At 43.9% G+C, this 20556-nt stretch overlaps 1 protein-coding gene across 2 annotated transcripts in view; it reads right to left on the bottom strand.

Moving 5' to 3' along the window:
- Positions 1 to 19719, bottom strand: part of CD5L (CD5 molecule like) — a 28450-nt gene extending 8731 nt beyond the window's left edge. Inside the window, exons 1-2 of one of the 2 annotated variants that reach the window (XM_070467581.1) lie at positions 19545 to 19719; positions 15923 to 15949 (exon numbers count right to left, since the gene is read on the bottom strand). In XM_070467581.1, the coding sequence (XP_070323682.1) occupies positions 15923 to 15949; positions 19545 to 19572 (55 nt within the window). In that variant the 5' untranslated portion in view covers positions 19573 to 19719. The remainder of the gene's footprint in view (positions 1 to 15922; positions 15950 to 19544) is intronic. The other variant, XM_070467582.1, reaches the window with a different exon arrangement.
- Positions 19720 to 20556: the final 837 nt, after the last annotated feature.

A 20556-nucleotide genomic window follows, 5' to 3' on the forward strand; every position in this document is an offset into this window, starting at 1 on the left:
AAAAAAAGGATTATGGCTCCTGATCCCTGGGGCCATCTGGATCAGGTTCCTTATGTCATGGTCTGGCAGGATCTGGTGGAAAATCCACCCAAATGGTTAAAACCTTTTGCTCACAAACTTCCTAGTTCTTCCAATTCACAGGTCCTGGTGATGGAGACCCCCCTGGAAGAAACTAAAAAGAAAGAGGACCCAAAACCGGTCCTTCAGGAATCATCTTATCCGAACCTGATAGATTTAGAAACAGAGATAAGGCCTCTGCCATATGCCCCCCCATTGCAATTCCCTCCGAGGGGAGGAACTCCCCCAGGCGAATCAAGAGGGTTGGGAGGGCCCGCGGGAATTGACCATGAGGGGGGACCCGCATTGGGGACCCGGAGGAGAATTAGGGGTGATAGGGGTGGACAAGACCCTGGGGACCCAGAGTTACCTTCATCCACTGTTCAGGTGCTCCCCGTCCGAGTGGGACCAGCTAACCCAGGCAGAGAGCGAACATATCAGTACTGACCCTTTTCCACGAGTGACCTGTACAATTAGAAAACCCAGAACCCTCCTTTCTCAGAGAAACCCCAAGGCCTCATTGACCTCTTAGATTCCATTTTGTTCACTCACAACCCCACCTGGGATGATTGTCAACAGCTGTTTCAGGTGCTCTTCACCACAGAAGAACGGGAGGGAATCCTGGCTGAGGCACGGAAACGGGTCCCTGGGGTCGACGGGAGACCAACCACCCAGCCTCATCTCGTGGATGAGGAGTTTCCTCTGTTGCGGCCTAACTGGGATTTTGAGCGAATGGAAGGTAGGGAGCGTCTCCAAGTGTACCGCCAGACTCTAATGGCTGGCCTGCGGGCCGCAGCTAGAAAGCCGACAAATTTGGCGAAGGTAAATTTAGTAAGGCAAGAGCCCACTGAGAGCCCATCAGCCTTCCTAGAGAGGCTGATGGAAGCCTTTAGGCAATATACACCTATGGACCCCCAGGCTGAGGAGTCACGTGCTGCAGTTCTGTTAGCGTTTGTAAATCAGGCAGCCCCAGATATTAGGAGGAAATTACAAAAGATAGAGGGATTGGGAGAACAGACAATACAAGATTTACTGAAAGCAGCTGAAAAGGTATTTAATAACAGAGAGACCCCAGAAGAAAGGGAAGAGAGAATTCAACTGGAGGAAAGGGAATTAGCTGAGAAGATCAGGAAGGAAGATAGGGAACATAGGGCGAAAGAAAACTGGAAGAACCAGAGGGAGCTAGCCCAGATTCTTTTTGCGGGGATGAAGGCCAGAACAGAATTGAGGGAGCCTTGAGACCCCCAGACAGGAGAAAAAGAGAAACCAAAAAGGCAGGCCCTAAAGAAAGATCAGTGCACTTACTGCAAAGAACGGGGGCACTGGAAAAACGAGTGCCCTAAGAGGGACCCGAAGAGAGGAACAACCCAGAGAGAGGGAATCTCCCCTGGAACTCGAGTTCTATATGCGGGGGAAGACAGTGACTAGGGGAGTCAAGACTCGGCACCCCTCCCCGAGTCCTGGGTAACCATACATGTGGAGGGGAAACCCGTTGGCTTCATGGTAGATACTGGCACCCAACACTGTTTTAAATCAAAAACTGGGACCAATGTCTAAGAAAACCAGCTTAGTGCAAGGAGTCACGGGGACAAAAAGATATTGTTAGACCACAGAACAGAAAGTAAATCTGGGGACCCACCAGGTGTCCCATTGGTTTTTGGTGATACCAGAATGCCCAGAAGAGACTTGTTGACTAAAGTTAATGCTCAGATCCATTTTGACCCTGGGGGAATGTCAGTCACGGATAGACTTGGACAGCCGATACATGTCTTGTCCCTAGCCTTAAGAGATGAATACATACTTTTTGCGCCTAAGCCCTCAGAGACTATAGCACCAGATGTACAACCGTGGGTCCACAAATACCAATTGGCCTGGGCAGAAACAGCAAGAATGGGACTGGCCAAACAGAGACATCCAGTCGTCATCAAGCTAAAGGCCGAGGCAATTCCTGTGAGGGTGAGACAGTACCCTATGAGCCAGGAAGCTCGGCGTGGGATCACTCCCCACATTCGATGGCTCATGGATGCTTGAATTCTCAAGTGGTGCCAATCCCCTTGGAACACCCCCTTACTGCAGGTGAAGAAGCCAGGGGGGACAGATTACAGACCTGTCCAAGACCTATGAGAAGTCAACAAGTGGGTGAGTGACATACACCCTACTGTCCCTAACCCGTATACCCTCCTGAGAAGCTTACTGCCTGAGTACACTTGGTACACTGTGCTGGACTTGAAAGATGCTTTTTTCAGCCTACCCCTGGCGGCCCAGGAGATATGTGCCAGGAGATATTTGCCTTTGAATGGACTGAGGGGGAAGGCCAACCAGTAGTACAATTAACTTGGACCTGCCTCCCACAGGGGTTCAAGAACTCCCCTACCTTGTTTAACGAGGCTTTGAGTGAGGACCTCTACGAATATCAGACTCGTCACCCAGAGGTCATCCTGCTGCAATATGTAGATGACCTTATGTTGGCTGGAACCACAGAGCAGGCGTGCAGCCGTGCCACCGGTGACCTCTTACAGACTCTAGGCACCTTGGGGTATTGCGCTAGTGCAAAGAAGGCGCAAATAGCCCGGCAAGTGGTCACCTATTTGGGGTATAAGATCAGGCAGGGTAAAAGGTGGCTAACTCAGGCCATGAAGGAAACGATATTGCCGATACCAGAGCCCAAGACCCCCCACCAGGTGAGAGAGTTTCTGGGGACTATTGGGTATTGCAGACTGTAGATCATGGGGTTTGCTGAGAAGGCCTGGCCCTTGTACAAGGGAAGTAAAAAGACCCCAAACTGGACTTGGACTGAGCCAACGAAACAGGCTTTCCAAACACTCAGACGGGCCCTACTAGAAGCCCCAGCCCTTGCCCTGCCTAACCCAAATAAGCCATTCCAGCTGTTTGTAGATGAAAAGCAAGGAATAGGAAAGGGGGTCTTGACGCAACAATGGGGACCATGGAAGCGGCCGGTGGCATACCTTTCAAAGCGATTAGACCCCCGTGGCCACTGAGTGGCCCCCTTGCCTTCGCATCATTGCAGCCACTGCCCTCCTCGTCCGTGATGCTGACAAGTTGACGTATGGACAGCAACTCTTGGTTTACACCTCCCACGCCATTGAAGGGGTTTTAAAGCAGCTGCCAGGTAAGTGGATCTCCAATGCCCACTTGACACATTACCAGGCCTTGCTGCTTGATGCCCCACGGTGCGTTTTCAGACCTGTTGCTTCCTGAATCCAGCCACGCTCCTACCTAACCCAGAGAAAGACCACCCTCTCCATGATTGCAATGAGATACTGGCTGAGGCCCTGGTGGCACGAAAAGACTTAACTGATGTACCCCTAAACAACAGTGAGCTAGTATGGTTCACTGATGGGAGCAGTTATGTAAAAGATGGGCAAAGGAAGGTGAGAGCCGCTGTAGTTGATGATTCATGACAGACGATATGGGCTAAGACACTTCCCCCAAACACTTCTGCACAAAAAGCAAAATTGATTGCCCTAATACAGGCTCTGGAGCAAGCCAAAGGGAAGAGAGTCACCATTTCTACTGACAACAGATATGCTTTCAGCACTGCCCATATTCAAGGTCCAATATACCAAGAAAGGGGATTTCAGACAGCTGAGGGAAAGGAGGTCAAAAATCTGCCTGAGATTGGCAGGCTCCTGGAAGCTGTCCAACTGCCACGGGCAGTAGCAATAGTACATGTCCCCGGTCACCAGAAAGGAGAAGACTCTAAGGCACGAGGAAATCATGCCGCTGATGCGGCCGCTCGAGAAGCGGCTAGCTGGGACTACGCCGCCCCCATATTAGCCATGGGACCTCCACATCCTGGTATGGTGGCCTTGCCACCAGTTCCCGAATATTCCCTCCCTGATCTCACCTGGGTCAACGAGGATACCACCCTCCAGAAGGATGACAAAGATGGATGGTACCGAGACCAAAACAACAACCTGATATTGCCTGCCACGCTGGGTCATCACCTGTGTGAACACCTGCACACAACCACACACCTGGCAGAGAAAAAGACCTTAACACTTCTCCAGACAGCCTGCCTGAGGTTCCCTCGACAAAATGCAACTGTACGAGAGATAATCCAGGCTTGCAAAGCGTGCCAGCTGATGAGGACAGGAAAAAAGCAGCACATGGGAACGAGGTACTGAGGGGAAGAGCCAGGGCAACACTGGGAGATAGATTTCACTGAGGTAAGGTCAGGCAAGTACTGGTATCGCTATATGTTGGTTCTGGTAGATACCTTCTCGGGGTGGGTAGAAGCTTTCCCCACTAAGGGAGAGACAGCAATAGTGGTTGCTAAAAAGATCTTAAAAGAGATAGTGCCGGGGGAGGAGCCAAGAAGGCAGAGGAATAGGACGGGGAGACCAATTTCTCTCCTTCAAATTCATCGAAAGAACAATTGAACGCTGAACAAAGTTCACAAAACAACTTCTGATCGCTAGCAGAGGACATCAGGTGCCCAGAAAATCAGCCCATTGTCTTCGAAGGGAGGTAGGACAAAATATAAAAGATAAAAAGGGAGACAAAAGAGCTAGGAACGGAGACCCATCCCGGGAAGGCAGTCTTAATAGAGGAAGTTTCCAATCACCAGGAAATCCTCGCACTGGCGGGTCTGGGGGAAGCTTTCGAATCTTGGAGGGCAACCTAACTGGGAGGAAAAATTAAATAAGGCCCACAGATTACGTGCCTAAAAGCAACTCCCAGCAGAAAAGTACCCCAGTCGCCCACACCCGCCACCAGCAAGTGGGGGCGAAACGGAGAGGAGCGGGCAGCATTGCTTAGGGTAAGGACTGGGCCCGAAGGCCCTGAGAGCAGTCAGAGGGAGCTTTTATAAACTGTGGGATAGCAAGAGAGAAAATTAACCGGCCTGAACACACTGCCGGCAGTTCGCAAAACAAAGGGACTGAGAAACTCCAGAGAAGAGCTGGCCCATCCCCGCTGGAGGTAGGAGGCAGGGGGGAGGGGAAAGGGGCAAACTCATCCCCAAAGCAGCCACCCCCTCCCACACTGCAAACAGGCCCCCAGTTCCTATCTAAAGAATTCCTGAGATTCTGGATGGTCGACATCCACTGCTGGGAGGGTCGTGGCTAGAGGCCAGCTCCTCTGAACAGACGCAAGCCGCAAGCACACGACCGGCGGCGCGCACGGGGGCCTCGGAGGAAAAAGGCGCGCCGCATCCGGGGAGAGTGCGCCCAAGCCTCTGGCTTCCTGAACCGCTCAGGCCGGGGAAGTCACAAAACGCAGGCACAACCGAATCCGCGCTTTTGTGGAGTACCTGAAAACTGGAACTGCACTCAACGCAGGGCCCGCTCCATATAGAGCAGCCGGGAGCCTGACCAGTGTAGACGGGGAAAGCACAGACACCCCTGTACGGGGCAAACCCAGTGTGGCCGGAACACGGTGAGTGCTATCCACACAGAGCGGTATCTGTCTGCAGCGCCCCGCCCTCCCCGTAGCAGGACTGAACTGAACTAGCGAACCTAAATAAGAGATCACCTCCGCCCGCCTGTGACAGGGCGGAAATTGGACACCGAAGAGATGGCAAACAGCAGCCAAATAAACAAAGGGAACCGCTTCAGAAAGGACCGGTGCAACAGATTAAATTCCCTGAAGGTAACACCAACTACACCGGAAGGGGCCTATAGATATCGAGAAGTGTAAGCTGGAAAGAGGAGCTATCTGAAATTGAACTGAACATACACTGACTTCAACAGCTCCAGAGAAATTCCTAGATATATATGTATATTTTTGTTAAATTTTTAAAAAAAATTTTTTCTTTCCTTTTTTTCATTTTTCCTCTTTTATATTCTTTTAAAATTCCCTATTACTCCCCCGTTACTCCTGAACTTTCATTTTTATATATTTTTATGATTTTTTTTTTCTTTTGGTAGTCTTGTTTATCTCACAAGACCTACAAAAATTATGGGAGAAATGCTCTATAGCCCTCCGCAAGGGCGGGGGGCGGTGGGCAGGGAAGAATGACCCTACCTCTTGATTTTTTTTAATTAGGGAAAAATAAATTTTTTTTTTCTCTCTTTCTTTTTCTTTTTTCCTTCTTTCCTTTTTTTTTCTTTTCCTTGTTTCTCTCCTATTTCCTTTTAAAGTCCTCTAATACTGCTCTATTATTCCTTAATTTTCATTTTCACTTCCCTATAACCTTGCAAAAAAAAAAAAAGAGAGAAGCCCTATTTTTAAACTGAACTTCATATATATTTCTAAATTTTGTGGTTTTCTTTTTGTTTTTAAATATTGTATTTCAAAGAGTCTAACCTCTACGCCAGATTTTTAATCTTTGTTTTTCAGTATGTGATATAAATTTTGGACATTTAAGAATCCAATATTCAGTTCCCTTTTCTATTCAGGAGTGTGTTGATTACTCTCTCCCACTTTTGACTCTCTGTTTTCTACCTCAGAACACCTCTATTTCCTCCTTTCCCCTTCTCTCCCCAATCCAATTCTGTGAATCTTTGTGGGTGCCTGGGCTACGGAGAACACTTTGGGAACAGATAACTGCGTAGATCTGTCTCGCTCCTCTTGAGTCTCCCTTTCTCTTCTTCTGCTCACCTCTATCTCCTTCCTCCCTCTCCTATTCTTCATGTAACTCTGTGAACCTCTCTGGTTGTCCCTCACGGTGGAGAATCTTTTCACCATTAACCTAGAAGTTTTATTATCAGTGCTGTATAGTTGGAGAAGTCTTGAGACTATTGGAAGAATAAAACTGAAATCCAGAGGCAGGAGACTTAAGCCCCAAACCTGAGAACACCAGAAAACTCCTGACTACATGGAACATTAAGGAATAAGAGACCATCCAAAAGCCTCCATACCTACACCAAAATCAACCATCACCCAAGAGCCAATAAGCTCCAGAACAAGACATACCACACAAATTCTATAGCAACGCAGGAACATAGACCTAAGTGTCAACATACAGGCTGCCCAAAGTCACATCTAACACATAGACCCATCACAAAGCTCATTACTGGGCACTCCATTGCACTCCAGAGAGAAGAAATCCATTTCCACACACCAGAACACTGACACAAGCTTCCCAAACCAGAAAACCTTGACAAGCCAATTGTCCAACCCCACCCACTGGGTAAAATCTCCACAATAAAAAGGAACCACAGACCACCAGAATATAGAAAGCCCACTCCAGACACAGCAATCTAAACAAGATGAAAAGGCAGAGAAATACCCAACAAGTAAAGGAACATGAAAAATGCCCACCAAATCAAACAAAAGAGGAGGAGATAGGGAATCAACCTGAAAAAGAATTTAGAATAATGATAATAAAAATGATCCAAAATCTTGAAAACAAAATGGAGTTACAAATAAATAGCCTGGAGACAAAGATTGAAAAGATGCAAGATATGTTTAACAAGGACCTAGAAGAAATAAAAAAGAGTCAATTAAGAATGAATAATGCAATAAATGAGATCAAAAACACTCTGGAGGGAACCATGAGTAGAATAACAGAGACAGAAGATAGGATAAGTGAGTTAGAAGATAAAACGGTGGAAATAAATGAAGCAGAGAGGAGAAAAGAAAAAAGAATCAAAAGAAATGAGGACAACCTCAGGGACCTCTGGGAAAATGTGAAACAACCCAATATTCGAACTATAGGAGTCCCAGAAGAAGAAGACAAAAAGAAAAGCCATGAGAAGTTACTCGAGGAGATAATAGCTGAAAACGTCCCTAAAATGGGGAAGGAAATAGCCACTCAAGTCCAAGAAACCCAGAGAGTCCCAAACAGGATAAACCCAAGGTGAAACAACCCAAGACACATATTAGTCAAATTAACAAAGATGAAACACAAAGAACAAACATTAAAAGCAGCAAGGGAGAAACAACAAATAACACACAAAGGGATTCCCATAAGGATAACAGCTGATCTATCAATAGAAACCCTTCAGGCCAGAAGGGAATGGCAGGACATACTTAGAGTAATGAAAGAGAATAACCTACAACCTAGATTACTGTACCCAGCAAGGATCTCATTCAGATATGAAGGAGAACTCAAAAGCTTTACAGACAAGCAAAAGCTGAGAGAATTCAGCACCACCAAACCAGCTCTTCAACAAATACTAAAGGATCTTCTCTAGACAGGAAACACAGAAAGGTTGTATAAACGCAAACCCCAAACAACAAAGTAAATGGCAACAGGACCATACCTATCAATAATTACCTTAAATGTAAATGGGTTAAATGCCCCAACCAAAAGACAAAGCCTGGCTGAATGGATACAAAAACAAGACCCCTATATATGGTGTCTAAGAGACCCACCTCAAAACAAGGGACACATACAGACTAAAAGTGAAGGGCTGGAAAAATTATTTCATGCAAACAGAGACCAAAAGAAAGCAGGAGTCGCAATACTCATATCAGATAAAATAGATTTTCAAATAAAGGCTGTGAAAAGAGACAAAGAAGGACACTACATAATGATCAAAGGATCAATCCAAGAAAAAGATATAACAAAGGATCAATCCAAGAAAAAGATATAACAATTATCAATATATATGCACCCAACATAGGAGCACCTCAATATGTAAGGCAAACACTAACAAGTATGAAAGAGGAAATTAATAGTAACACAATAATAGTGGGAGACTTTAATACCCCACTCACAACTATGGATAGATCAACTAAACAGAAAATTAACAAGGAAACACAAACTTTAAGTGACACAATGGACCAGCTAGACGTAACTGACGCCTATAGGACGTTTCACCCCAAAACAATCAACTTCACCTTTTTCTCAAGTGCACAAGGAATCTTCTCCAGAATAGATCACATCCTGAGCCATAAATCTAGTCTTGGTAAATTAAAAAAAATTGAAATCATTCCATTCATCTTTTCTGACCACAGTGCAATAAGATTAGATCTCAATTACAGGGAAAAAATTATTAAAAATTCAAACATATGGAGGCTAAACAGAACGCTTCTGAATAACCAACAAATCATAGAAGAAATCAAAAAAGAAATCAAAATATGCATAGAAATGAATGAAAATGAAAACATAACAACCCAAAACCTATGGGACACTGTAAAAGCAGTGCTAAGGGGAACGATCATAGCATTACAGGCCTACCTCAAGAAACAAGAAAAAAGTCAAATAAATAACCTAACTACACCTAAAGCAACTAGAGATGGAAGAAATGAAGAACCCCAGGGTTAGTAGAAGGAAAGAAATCTTAAAAATTAGGGCAGAAATAAATGCAAAAGAAACAAAAGAGACCATAGCAAAAATCAACAAGGCTAAAAGCTGGTTTTTTGAAAAAATAAACAAAATTGACAAACCATTAGCAAGACTCATTAAGAAACAAAGGGAGAAGAACCAAGTTAACAAAATTAGAAACGAAAATGGAGAGATCACAACAGACAACACTGAAATACAAGGGATCATAAGAGACTACTACCATCAGCTCTATGCCAATAAAATGGAAAACTTGGAAGAAATGGACAAGTTCTTAGAGAAGTATAACTTTCCAAAACTGAACCAGGAAGAAAGAGAAGATCTTAACAAACCCATCACAAGCAAGGAAATCGAAACTGTAATCAGAAATCTTCCAGCAAACAAAAGCCCAGGACCAGATGGCTTCACAGCTGAATTCTACCAAAAATTTAGAGAAGAGCTAACACCTATCTTACTCAAACTCTTCCAGAAAATTGCAGAAGAAGGTAAACTTCCAAACTCATTCTATGAGGCCACCATCACCCTAATTCCAAAACCTGACAAAGATGGCTCAAAAAAGAAAACTACAGGCCAATATCACTGATGAACATAGATGCAAAAATCCTTAACAAAATTTTAGCAAACAGAATCCAAGAACATATTAAAAAAATCATACACCATGACCAAGTGGGATTTATCCCAGGAATGCAAGAATTCTTTCATATCCGCAAATCAATCAATGTGATACTCCACATTAACAAATTGAAAGATAAAAACCATATGATTATCTCAATAGACGCAGAAAAAGCCTTGGACAAAATTCAACATCCATTTATGATTAAAACTCTCCAGAAAGCAGGAATAGAAGGAACATACCTCAACATAATAAAAGCTATATATGACAAACCCACAGCAAGCATTACCCTCAATGGTGAAAAATTGAAAGCATTTCCCCTAAAATCAGGAAAAAGACAAGGGTGCCCACTCTCACCACTCCTATTCAACATAGTTTTGGAAGTGTTGGCCACAGCAATCAGGGCAGAAAAAGAAGTAAAAGGAATCCAGATAGGAAAAGAAGAAGTGAAACTCTCTCTGTTTGCAGATGACATGATCCTCTACATAGAAAACCCTAAAGACTCTACCAGAAAATTACTAGAGCTAATCAACGAATATAATAAAGTTGCAGGATATAAAATTAACACACAGAAATCTCTTGCATTCTTATACACTAACAATGAGAAAACAGAAAGAGAAATTAAGGAAACAATACCATTCACCATTGCAACAAAAAGAATAAAATACTTAGGAGCATATCTACCTAAAGAAACAAAAGACTTATACATAGAAAACTATAAATCACTGATGAAAGAAATCAAAGAGGACACAGACAGATGGAGAAATATACCGTGTTCATGGATTGGAAGAATCAATATTGTCAAAATGGCTATACTACCCAAAGCAATCTATAGATTCAATGCAATCCCTATCAAGCTACCAACGGTATTTTTCACAGAACTAGAACAAATAATTTCACAATTTGTATGGAAATACAAAAAACCTCAAATAGCCAAAGTAACCTTGAGAAAGAAGAATGGAACTGGAGGAATCAACCTGCCTGACTTCAGACTCTACTACAAAGCCACAGTCATGAAGACAGTATGGTACTGGCACAAAGACAGAAATATAGATCAATGGAACAGAATAGAAAGCCCAGAGGTAAATCCACAAGCCTATGGTCACCTTATCTTTGACAAAGGAGGCAAAGAGATACAATGGAAAAAAGACAACCTCTTTAACAAGTGGTGCTGGGAAAACTGGTCAACCACCTGTAAAAGCATGAAACTAGAACACTTTCTAACACTATACACAAAAATAAACTCAAAATGGATTAAAGATCTAAACGTAAGACCAGAAACTATAAAACTCCTAGAGGAGAACATAGGCAAAACATTCTTCGACATAAATCACAGCAGGATCCTCTATGACCCACATCCCAGAATATTAGAAACAAAAGCAAAAATAAACAAATGGGACCTAATGAAACTTAAAAGCTTTTGCACAACAAAGGAAACTATAAGCAAGGTGAAAAGACAGCCCTCAGATTGGGAGAAAATAATAGCAAATGAAGCAACAGACAAAGGATTAATCTCAAAAATATAAAAGCAACTCCTCCAGCTCAACTCCAGAAAAATTAATGACCCAATCAAAAAATGGGCCAAAGAACTAAACAGACATTTCTCCAAGGAAGACATACGGATGGCTAACAAACACATGAAAAGATGCTCAACATCACTCATTATCAGAGAAATGCAAATCAAAACCACAATGAGGTATCATTACACGCCAGTCAGGATGGCTGCTATCCAAAAGTCTACAAGCAATAAATGCTGGAGAGGGTGTGGAGAAAAGGGAACCCTCTTACACTGTTGGTGGGAATGCAAACTAGTACAGCCGCTATAGAAAACAGTGTGGAGATTTCTTAAAAACTGGAAATAGAACTGCCGTATGACCCAGCAATCTCACTTCTGGGCATACACACCAAGGAAACCGGATCTGAAAGAGACACATGCACCCCAATGTTCATCGCAGCACTGTTTATCATAGCCAGGTCATGGAACCAACCTAGATGCCCATCAGCAGACGAATGGATAAGGAAGCTGTGGTACATATACACCATGGAATATTACTCAGCCATTAAAAAGAATTCATTTGAATCAGTTCTAATGAGATGGATGAAACTGGAGCCCATTATACAGAGTGAAGTAAGCCAGAAAGATAAAGACCATTACAGTATAGTAACACATATATATGGAATTTAGAAAGATGGTAATGATAACCCTATATGCAAAACAGAAAAAGAGACTCAGATGTATAGAACAGACTTGTGGACTCTGTGGGAGAAGGCGAGGGTGGGATGTTTCAAGAGAACAGCATTGAATCATGTATGCTACCTAGGGTGAAACAGATCACCAGCCCAGGTTGGATGCATGAGACAAGTGCTCAGACCTGATGCACTGGGAAGACCCAGAGGGATCGGGTGGAGAGGGAGGTTGGAGGGGGGATCGGAATGGGGAATACATGTATATCCATGGCTGATTCATGTCAATGTATGACAAAAACCACTACAATATTGTAAAGTAATTAGCCTCCAACTAATAAAAAATTTTAAAAAAATAGAAAAGAAAAAAAGAGATAGTGCCTAGGTATGGGCTGCCAGTGACTATGGGCTCTGATAATGGACCTTCCTTTGTGAGCCAGATTGTACAAGGGTTGGCCCAAGCTCTGGGGACGAAATGGAAGTTACATTGTGAATATTATCCCCAGAGCTCAGGACAGGTTGAGAGAATGAATCAGACCCTAAAAGAAACTTTGACAAAGTTGGCAATAGAGACTGGAGGGGACTGGGTGACCCTCCTTCCCTTGGCACTCTTTTGAGCGCATAACACTCCTTATAAGCTAAATCTTACCACTTTTGAAATTCTGTATGGAAGACCCCCTCCTGTGTTTCCTATTTTCGAGGGAAAGTGCCTACCACCTCCTACTTTGGGACAATTCCAGCAAACTCTGATGGCATTAAGTAAGGTGCATAGCCATGTTTGGAAATTGATTCTAGAGATACATGAGGGTCAAAGCAAGGGGGCCATCCCTGCACATAACACTGGCCCAGGTGACTGGGTTTGGGTAAAACGGCACCAATCTAAAGTGTTAGAACCTAGACGGAAAGATCCTTATGTTGTTCTCCTTACCACCCCTACCGCCGTTAAGGTTGATGGGATCAGACCCTGGGTTCACTGCAATCACGTGCGGCAAGCTACTCCGGAGGAACAAGAAAGAGCGCGAGCAGAATGGAAGGCAAGTCCTCACCTGTCAAATCCTTTGAAACTGAAACTCGTCTGATGAGAGGCCTCCTGAGTCTCCTACTGGTGGCAATTCTTATCAACCCAGGAATATCCAATCCACACCAACCATTCAAGATCATCTGGAAGCTCAGCGACAGACAGACCCAAGAGGTGATCAACGAAACCTCAGAAATCCACCCTTTCAACACCTGGTGGCCAGACCTGTACTTTAACCTCAGGAGACTCTTTGTACGCCGGGTCGGGCTACACACTCTGCTATATGGAAGCCTGGGTGGACATATGGGGGATGCATATGCTCACACTTATGGAGTGGGGGACCTTCCTGGGTTTTACACTTGCCCAGGCAACATTAGAGGTAATTGTAAAACTTGTGAGGGTATGGAAAGCTATTACTGTGCAAGCTGGAGCTGTGTAACTTCGTGTGATGGGCCCCGGAGGTGGCATGTCGGGAACAGAGATCTAGTTAGATTCACCTTTAGTGACTCCAAACACCAAGGGCCTTTTGTACGGGTACAGTTCAGCCAGGACTGAGCAAAAAAGGAAAGTCGCTGGACCGCAGGGCTAACTTGGGGCTTACAGCTTCATGTGGCTTCTTACCCAGGAGAGCTCTTGACCATTAAACAGGTGATTGAGCCGGTACGGGTACATAGTCTGGGCCCCAACCTGGTCAAAACGGCACCGAGGTACAAGACGACCCCTAAGACGACCACTTCCAGGCCAGACTCGCCAAGGTCAAACAGCACCTCCTCTACCCCAAGCACCGGAGGTAATCTGACAAACACCCCGGGCCATCTAACCGTAACTGTTAGCTCCGTGACTCAAGACGCCCTATGGGCCATAGTAAATGCCGCTTTTATGGCTCTAAACCATGCTGACCCAAATGCGACCCCATCCTGCTGGCTCTGTTGTAATCTCCGCCCCCCACCTTCTGTGAGGCCGTAGGCCTCAATGTCTCCTACAACTTGTCTTCAGACCCCAATCCCCCTCAATGCCGGTGAGAAGAGCATAAGATAGGCCTCACAATGGAAGAGGTATGGGGACAGGGGGTCTGTTTGGGCACAGTACCAAGGGATAAGACCTCTCTTTGTGCTCAGACTACTGGTAATATCAGCTTACTCGGCAAAAATTGGCTAGTGCCGGAAGGTGGGGGATGGTGGGTTTGTTCACATACGGGGCTAACACCATGTTTAAATATGAAGGGTTTTAACCCGAGCCAAGAATTCTGTGTTCTCGTCACTGTGATGCCAAAGATCCTATACCATTCTGAAGAGGTAATGTACTCACATTGGGACCGGGAAGTATTAAGACAGAAATGAGAGCCCATTAGTGCAATCACTGTGGCAGCCCTGTTCAGCCTCGGACTGGCAGGAGCAGGGACAGGAATAGCTTCATTATTTTTGCAGGGCCAAGGGCTCTCCTCCCTGCGGGGTGCTATAGATGAAGACATAGTCCGCATAGAAGAATCAATTAGTCACTTAGAAAAGTCTTTGACATCCTTATCTGAAGTGGTTTTACAAAATAGGAGAGGGTTAGACTTAATCTTTCTCCAACAAGGTGGGGTCTGCGCAGCTCTGGGAGAAGAATGTTGTTTCTATGCAGACCACACAGGAGTGGTGAGAGAATCTATGGCAAAAGTAAGAGAGGGACTTGCACAGCAAAAGAGGGAATGAGAGGCCCAACAGGGATGGTTTGAATCTTGGTTTCAACACTCCCCCTGGCTGACCACCTTGGTCTCCACCCTCCTGGGCCCACTAATAGTGTTGATATTAATGCTGACATTTGGCCCTTGTATCTTAAACCGGCTAGTGTCATTTATTAAAAAAACGTATAAACACCATTCAGATTATGGTATTAAGACAGCAATATCAGCCAGTGGCCCAAGATGGTAAAGAGAAAGATTCCTCTACAGGAACAACAAGACAGGGGGGAATGTAAGACTGTCAAGACTATCAACATGACAGGCACCCTGACTAAGAGTAGGCCTAAGTTTCAGTTTCTCCCGAGGGTAGGGTAATTATCTGCCCTAACAGGCCACCAAAGACCAGCTAATCAGCACCTGCCCAGGAAACCTCCGAGAAGGTCCCCTGGAAAGTCCCGCGCGCGTGAAAGTTTGTACCAATAAAATTGCTTTGCAAACATGTAACCAATCCGCTTACACCCACTACCCACTGCTTATGTTTGAAATCGAGCACCCTATAAATGTGCGTAGAAACTGGGGCTCGGGGCTCTCTGACTTTGCACCACTGCGTTTGTTGCAGCAGGGGACCTGGCTCGAGTCAGCAATAACTTTCCCTTCCTTTTCGTGTTGCATTGTCATGGAGGTCTTATCTTTTCCTGTTGGGGGATTCGGACAGCTGGCATAACACAGTGGCCATTGAAATCCAGCCTGCAGTCTGCTGATGAAACCATGAGGTGCACAGAGGTTGGTGCATTTCTAGTTCAATGATAACATTAAAGGTGGCAGAGGGACCAGGAAGTAGTAGAATATAGAAGGGCAAAAGAAAGTTTATTTCCCAGGAGGTGAGGTGTCTTCTGAGCCTGAAACAAAGCCATCTGCTTTGTTAGATGATGGAGTTAGAGCTGGGCTAGCATCTTGGGTCACACAGGCCAAATGGAGAGGAATCCCTTTGCAGGAAAAACCACTCGAATTTTCTCTAAGTTTTGGAAGTGGAAATCTACCCAAATAAGACTGAGTAGGTGGTTGGGAAACCAGAAAGAAAATCCACTGGGGCTCTTTTGAACCACAGCCTCTCTCCCTGGCCCCGGGAAATCAAAATTTCCACTCTCCAGAGCTGAAAGTCCACCCTCTTAGGACCCCAAAAAATCTTACCTAGAAATCCAGGTCCGGTGCAAAAGGCTGAGCAAATAAAAAAGAGAGAGAGAGAGAGAAGTGAATGAGATCAAGTAGTCAATTGCCAAGGCTTTGTTCAAAAACACAACTCTAGAAAGTTTTGTTGAACTTTGTGGGACAGAGAGATAAATACACAGCCCCCAAGGTTAGGCCTTTTTGAAACCTTCTCCTTCTCCTCCCTCTCCTCCTAGAATGACCAGCCTAAAAAAATACATGGACACTGACTAAGAGCCAAAAAGACCCATTCTACCATGGCTAATTAGACCTATCATGTTCCCTTTCCATCTGATGTTGGCTCTACCCCAGGCATGGATAGATTTGATTTTCTGTTTTAATCTATTAGATTGATCAGTGATTACCACCTAAAAGAGAAGTGTGGTGATGTAGTATCTGAGTCCAACAGGAAAACATGTTGGAGATTTCTGGGAAGATGTGTTGAGGCCAGTGTGAGAGAAGCAAGAGAGACTCCATCTTGAAGCCTGTCATCCATCTCAAAGACTGGATGTGAACTGGGACTGAACCCTGCCCAAGAGTGAGAAAACCGTTGCTAGTGAAAACGAGGTCTCCTGGAGACTTCCCTCCCTACAGATGACAAACGGAGATTGAAGTTGATTGTCAGGCTGCCCCTGTTAGATTAACCATGGAGATATCCCCCTTGAGGTATAATCATTGTCCCCCCACCCCCACCCTGAACCTTAATTGTTTGTTCTCCTAGCACCTATTTGTTGTAAAACTCAGTCATATACAACAAAGAGGTTGCTAACATGTAACCAGTCATGTAGCGGGGAGGGGTATAAAACTGGGCCTCTCAGAAACATCAGGGTCCTTGTTGGGGACTGATTCCTCTTGGACCCACTGGCGTAATAAACTGTACTCCACTGTCTTGGGTGTGTTTTGTCCGAGGTGTGTTTTGTGACTCTGGATTCCACAACAGATGCACTGGTTGGGGAGGGGAAAAAAAAGACATCTTGAAAGGCATATGAGAGGGTAACAGGCAGAAAGGCTAGGAGTCCCCAAGTGGAGGAAACAAACTACAAGTGTCAAACGTTTTTTTTTTTTGTTTTTGTTTTTCCTTCTCTATACAAAATTAAAAGGAGGGTTTTTTAAAATTCTGTGTTGCCATGACAACACCTGGTTCCACCTGAACTTAACTTTTCTCAAACCTTGAGCTAACCAATGCATTTTTCTTATGGAAATGTTTTTCTTAAGCTATGTTAATGTATTTACCTTATTTCCCTTTTTGCAAGTTGGTTGCCTAAGGCTCAGAACCCATAGTGGCTCAACACAGCAGTATGTTTTGCTCATGGAAGTGTTCTCTTAAGCTATGTTAATGAAATCCACCTTTGTTCAAGATTACTGTCAATTGTTCTATGGCCCAGCATGACTCACCTTGTGTCAATGCTATCTCAAAATGCATGTTGTGGGTGAAGGGGCTGGTGTCACTCTTGATTTTGAGGCTTTTTTTTTTCTCTAATTAGCAGCTTGCTAATAGGTATATAACTCCTTGCTAAAAACTATCAAGGGGATATTCTTTCTGCACTCTTCTGATGTCTATGTCAGAAGCTTTCTCTATCTCTTTTATACTTTAATAAAACTTGATTACACAAAAAGCTCTGAGAGATCAAGCCTCATCACTGGCCCCAGGTTGAATGCCTCTCCTCCAGAGGCCAAGAATCCCGGCATCATTCATGGTTCATAGCAGCAACCTTTCACATAGGAGAAAATGGCAGTATTTTTCTGTGTTCACTGACGCTGCATTTAGACAATGGTCAGCAAACATTTTTGTAAAAGGCCAGATAGTAAATATTTTAGGCTTTAAGGGCTATACAGTCTGTTATAACCAATCAGCTCTATCAATGCAACCATATACATGTAAATGAATAAGCATGGCTGTGTTCCAATAAACCCTTATTTATGAACAATTAAATTTAGATTTCTTGTCATTCTCATGTGTCACAAAATTTTATTCTTTTGATTTTTCCCACAGTTTAAAAATGTAATATACATTCTTAGTTGGCAGGCAGCAAACCAGGTTTGCTGAACCTGGTTGAGAGTTCATAAAGCAGTTCTACACTAATTTCCAAACTTCCAGGTTTAAATATCAGCACATCTTTGAATGATCAGAGTTTCTTCCTACAAGATCTCTGTGTAATCAGACTCATCTGCTCATTAGGCTCCATCCTATTGCAAACTCTGAGAGACAGTGAAGGACAGGGAAGTCTGACATGCTGCAGTCCAGGGGGTCACAAAAAGACAGACACGACTTAGCTACTGAACATCAACAAATGCTATAGAGAGAGTCCTGTGACTATCAGTGGTCTCTGAAACCCAGTATTTTGAACTTCAAAACTCATCATCCCCCAACACCACCCCATCTTATAGGATCTTTCTGAAGGAGTTAATATATTTGGACTTCCAGCCTAGAGCTTTTTAGGCAAATCCATGTATTTCATTGACTTGTCCTGGAATATTTTCTTCCAAATATTTGCTTTTCAAGTAATTGGTTGATAACAACATGTCCTTAGTCTTTAGGATATAGCCACTCCCAGACTCAAAAAGACCTTGTCTGCAATTGCCTAAAACTCAAGGTTATAATATGCATAACACCATACAAGTCTAATAACACAAAGCATGTATATATGCAAAGGAAACTGAACTGTGATGAGCCTGATAGGTGTGAAAGTGATATAGCCCAAAGGTGACTTGAGAACTCTGTAATGGGGTTGATCACCATGAGTATCACAGATCAGAAAGACTTCATGTGGGAGGTGCAACTGAAGATAAGCCTAAGAGATCCAATAGTATCTTCACAACAGGAGGTGGGGGACTCTCTGTTAGGTAACATAAGGGGTGCGTGGGTGTTGAGGAATGTAACCAGCAGTCTACATACAACACACAAATGCCCAACTGAGAGACCGGTAGGTTCCAGTGGTATACTGGATCATCAAGAATATTAAAATGGATGTGATTGATTAGGGAAGGGACCTAGCAGGCTCTTTTATCTTGTGGAAAGGCTCCTAACAAACCTCTGAGGAACATAACATTACTTCATAGATGAGAATGAGATTTAGGAGGGATATGGTGGTAACTTTAAAATTCAGACAGCTAAGAAATCAAAGAGCAAAGATTGAAATCCAGATCTCTTTGATTTCAAAATCCCAATTTACTCTAAATTAATCTGAGCAATAAGAAACTGGGAAAAACTAGGGAAACACATGAAATACGTTTGAAAGGAATCAGTATGATCAATGAAAGGTGTTTGTCCTGCAATTCTACTTCCTTTTCTTGCTGTTACCCATGGTCCACTTATTTGTCTTTTTATAAATAGTGCATTTAGGAAAATTTGTGTGAAAAAGCAATAGTATAAATTATTACTGAATTGATAGTGTGAATATAGGGAAATAGAACAGTTTTCTGGCAATCAAGATGGATTATAAATTGAGGACAGATTAAGTGGCTTTAGGGATTTAGAATAATTACCAGATATAGAGAAAGGGGGAGAGTAGGGAGGAGTCTTTCCTTGAAAGATACCTAGATCTGTACCACATGGGCAGTTCCAGAGGACACTGAAGCCTGGACCCAAAGGACCAGAAATACTCACCAAAGATCAAGAAGAAAAACAGAGCCATGTCCCAGATGGCTGAAGATAGTGAACTGAAATGTAAGGCTGGAAGGAGGCCCCAGAAGAGGAATATGCAGCTTTGGTTGCAAGTGTGCTGTGAGGAGGGAAGTAGCAGGTCCTGTCTACAGCAGAGGCTTTATCAGACAACTAGAAACCAATGGGCTCAGAGGTCAGGACTGATAGAGCTGGACTTGATGAACTCAGCATGTCCCAGAGGAAGGGAGGTGACCGGAATTGGCAGAAAGATGATGAAAACAAAAGAAAACAAACAAACAGAAATCCCAAGCTGCCATGCTTTGGTTCTGCTGTAATCCCAGCTCCATTGAGCTCTGCTGTAGTCCCCTCACTATGTAAACAAGAAAAACAACTCCCATAAGGAAAGGCAAGTACCAAGAATCAGGGCCATTTCACATTAGAAGATCAAGCAATGCTTGATCCTCATGTATGGTTTGTGGGGGTCAATAAGCCAATTTCAATTCTTTCCTTCCAGATGGAAGTGACTGGAAAACATAGAGGCCAAAGATAATAGAGCAATTCCAAAGTTACCCTTGAAGTCACCATAATTCAGAATCAGGATGGCAATCCAGAGTCAAGGTGCCAGTCTTTGCAAATATGATCTGATTTATTTCTCTCAAACCAGCTTCTCCCGTGCTAAGTAGAGAGCCTAGTACATGGATCTGCTCTTCTATGCTTGTCCTGGTTTATGCCCATCTTTGGAAACTGAATGGAAGCAGGTTCTTGTCATAACGAAATCAGGTTGTTCTTGAGTCTAAGATATGATGGACAGGGAGTTCCAGAAAAACATTTACTTCTGCTTCATTGACTACTCTAAAAGCTTTGTCTGGATCACTACAGACAAATTTGTCTGGAAAATTCTGAAGTGCGAGTACCAGACCACTTTACCTGTCTCCTGAGAAACGTGTATGCAGGTCAAGGAGGAACAGTTAGTATAGCACAGGGAGCTATATTCAATATTTGTAATAACCTATAA

This window comes from Odocoileus virginianus, chromosome 5 (genome assembly GCF_023699985.2).
Source record: "Odocoileus virginianus isolate 20LAN1187 ecotype Illinois chromosome 5, Ovbor_1.2, whole genome shotgun sequence".
NCBI classification, from domain to species: domain Eukaryota; kingdom Metazoa; phylum Chordata; class Mammalia; order Artiodactyla; family Cervidae; genus Odocoileus; species Odocoileus virginianus.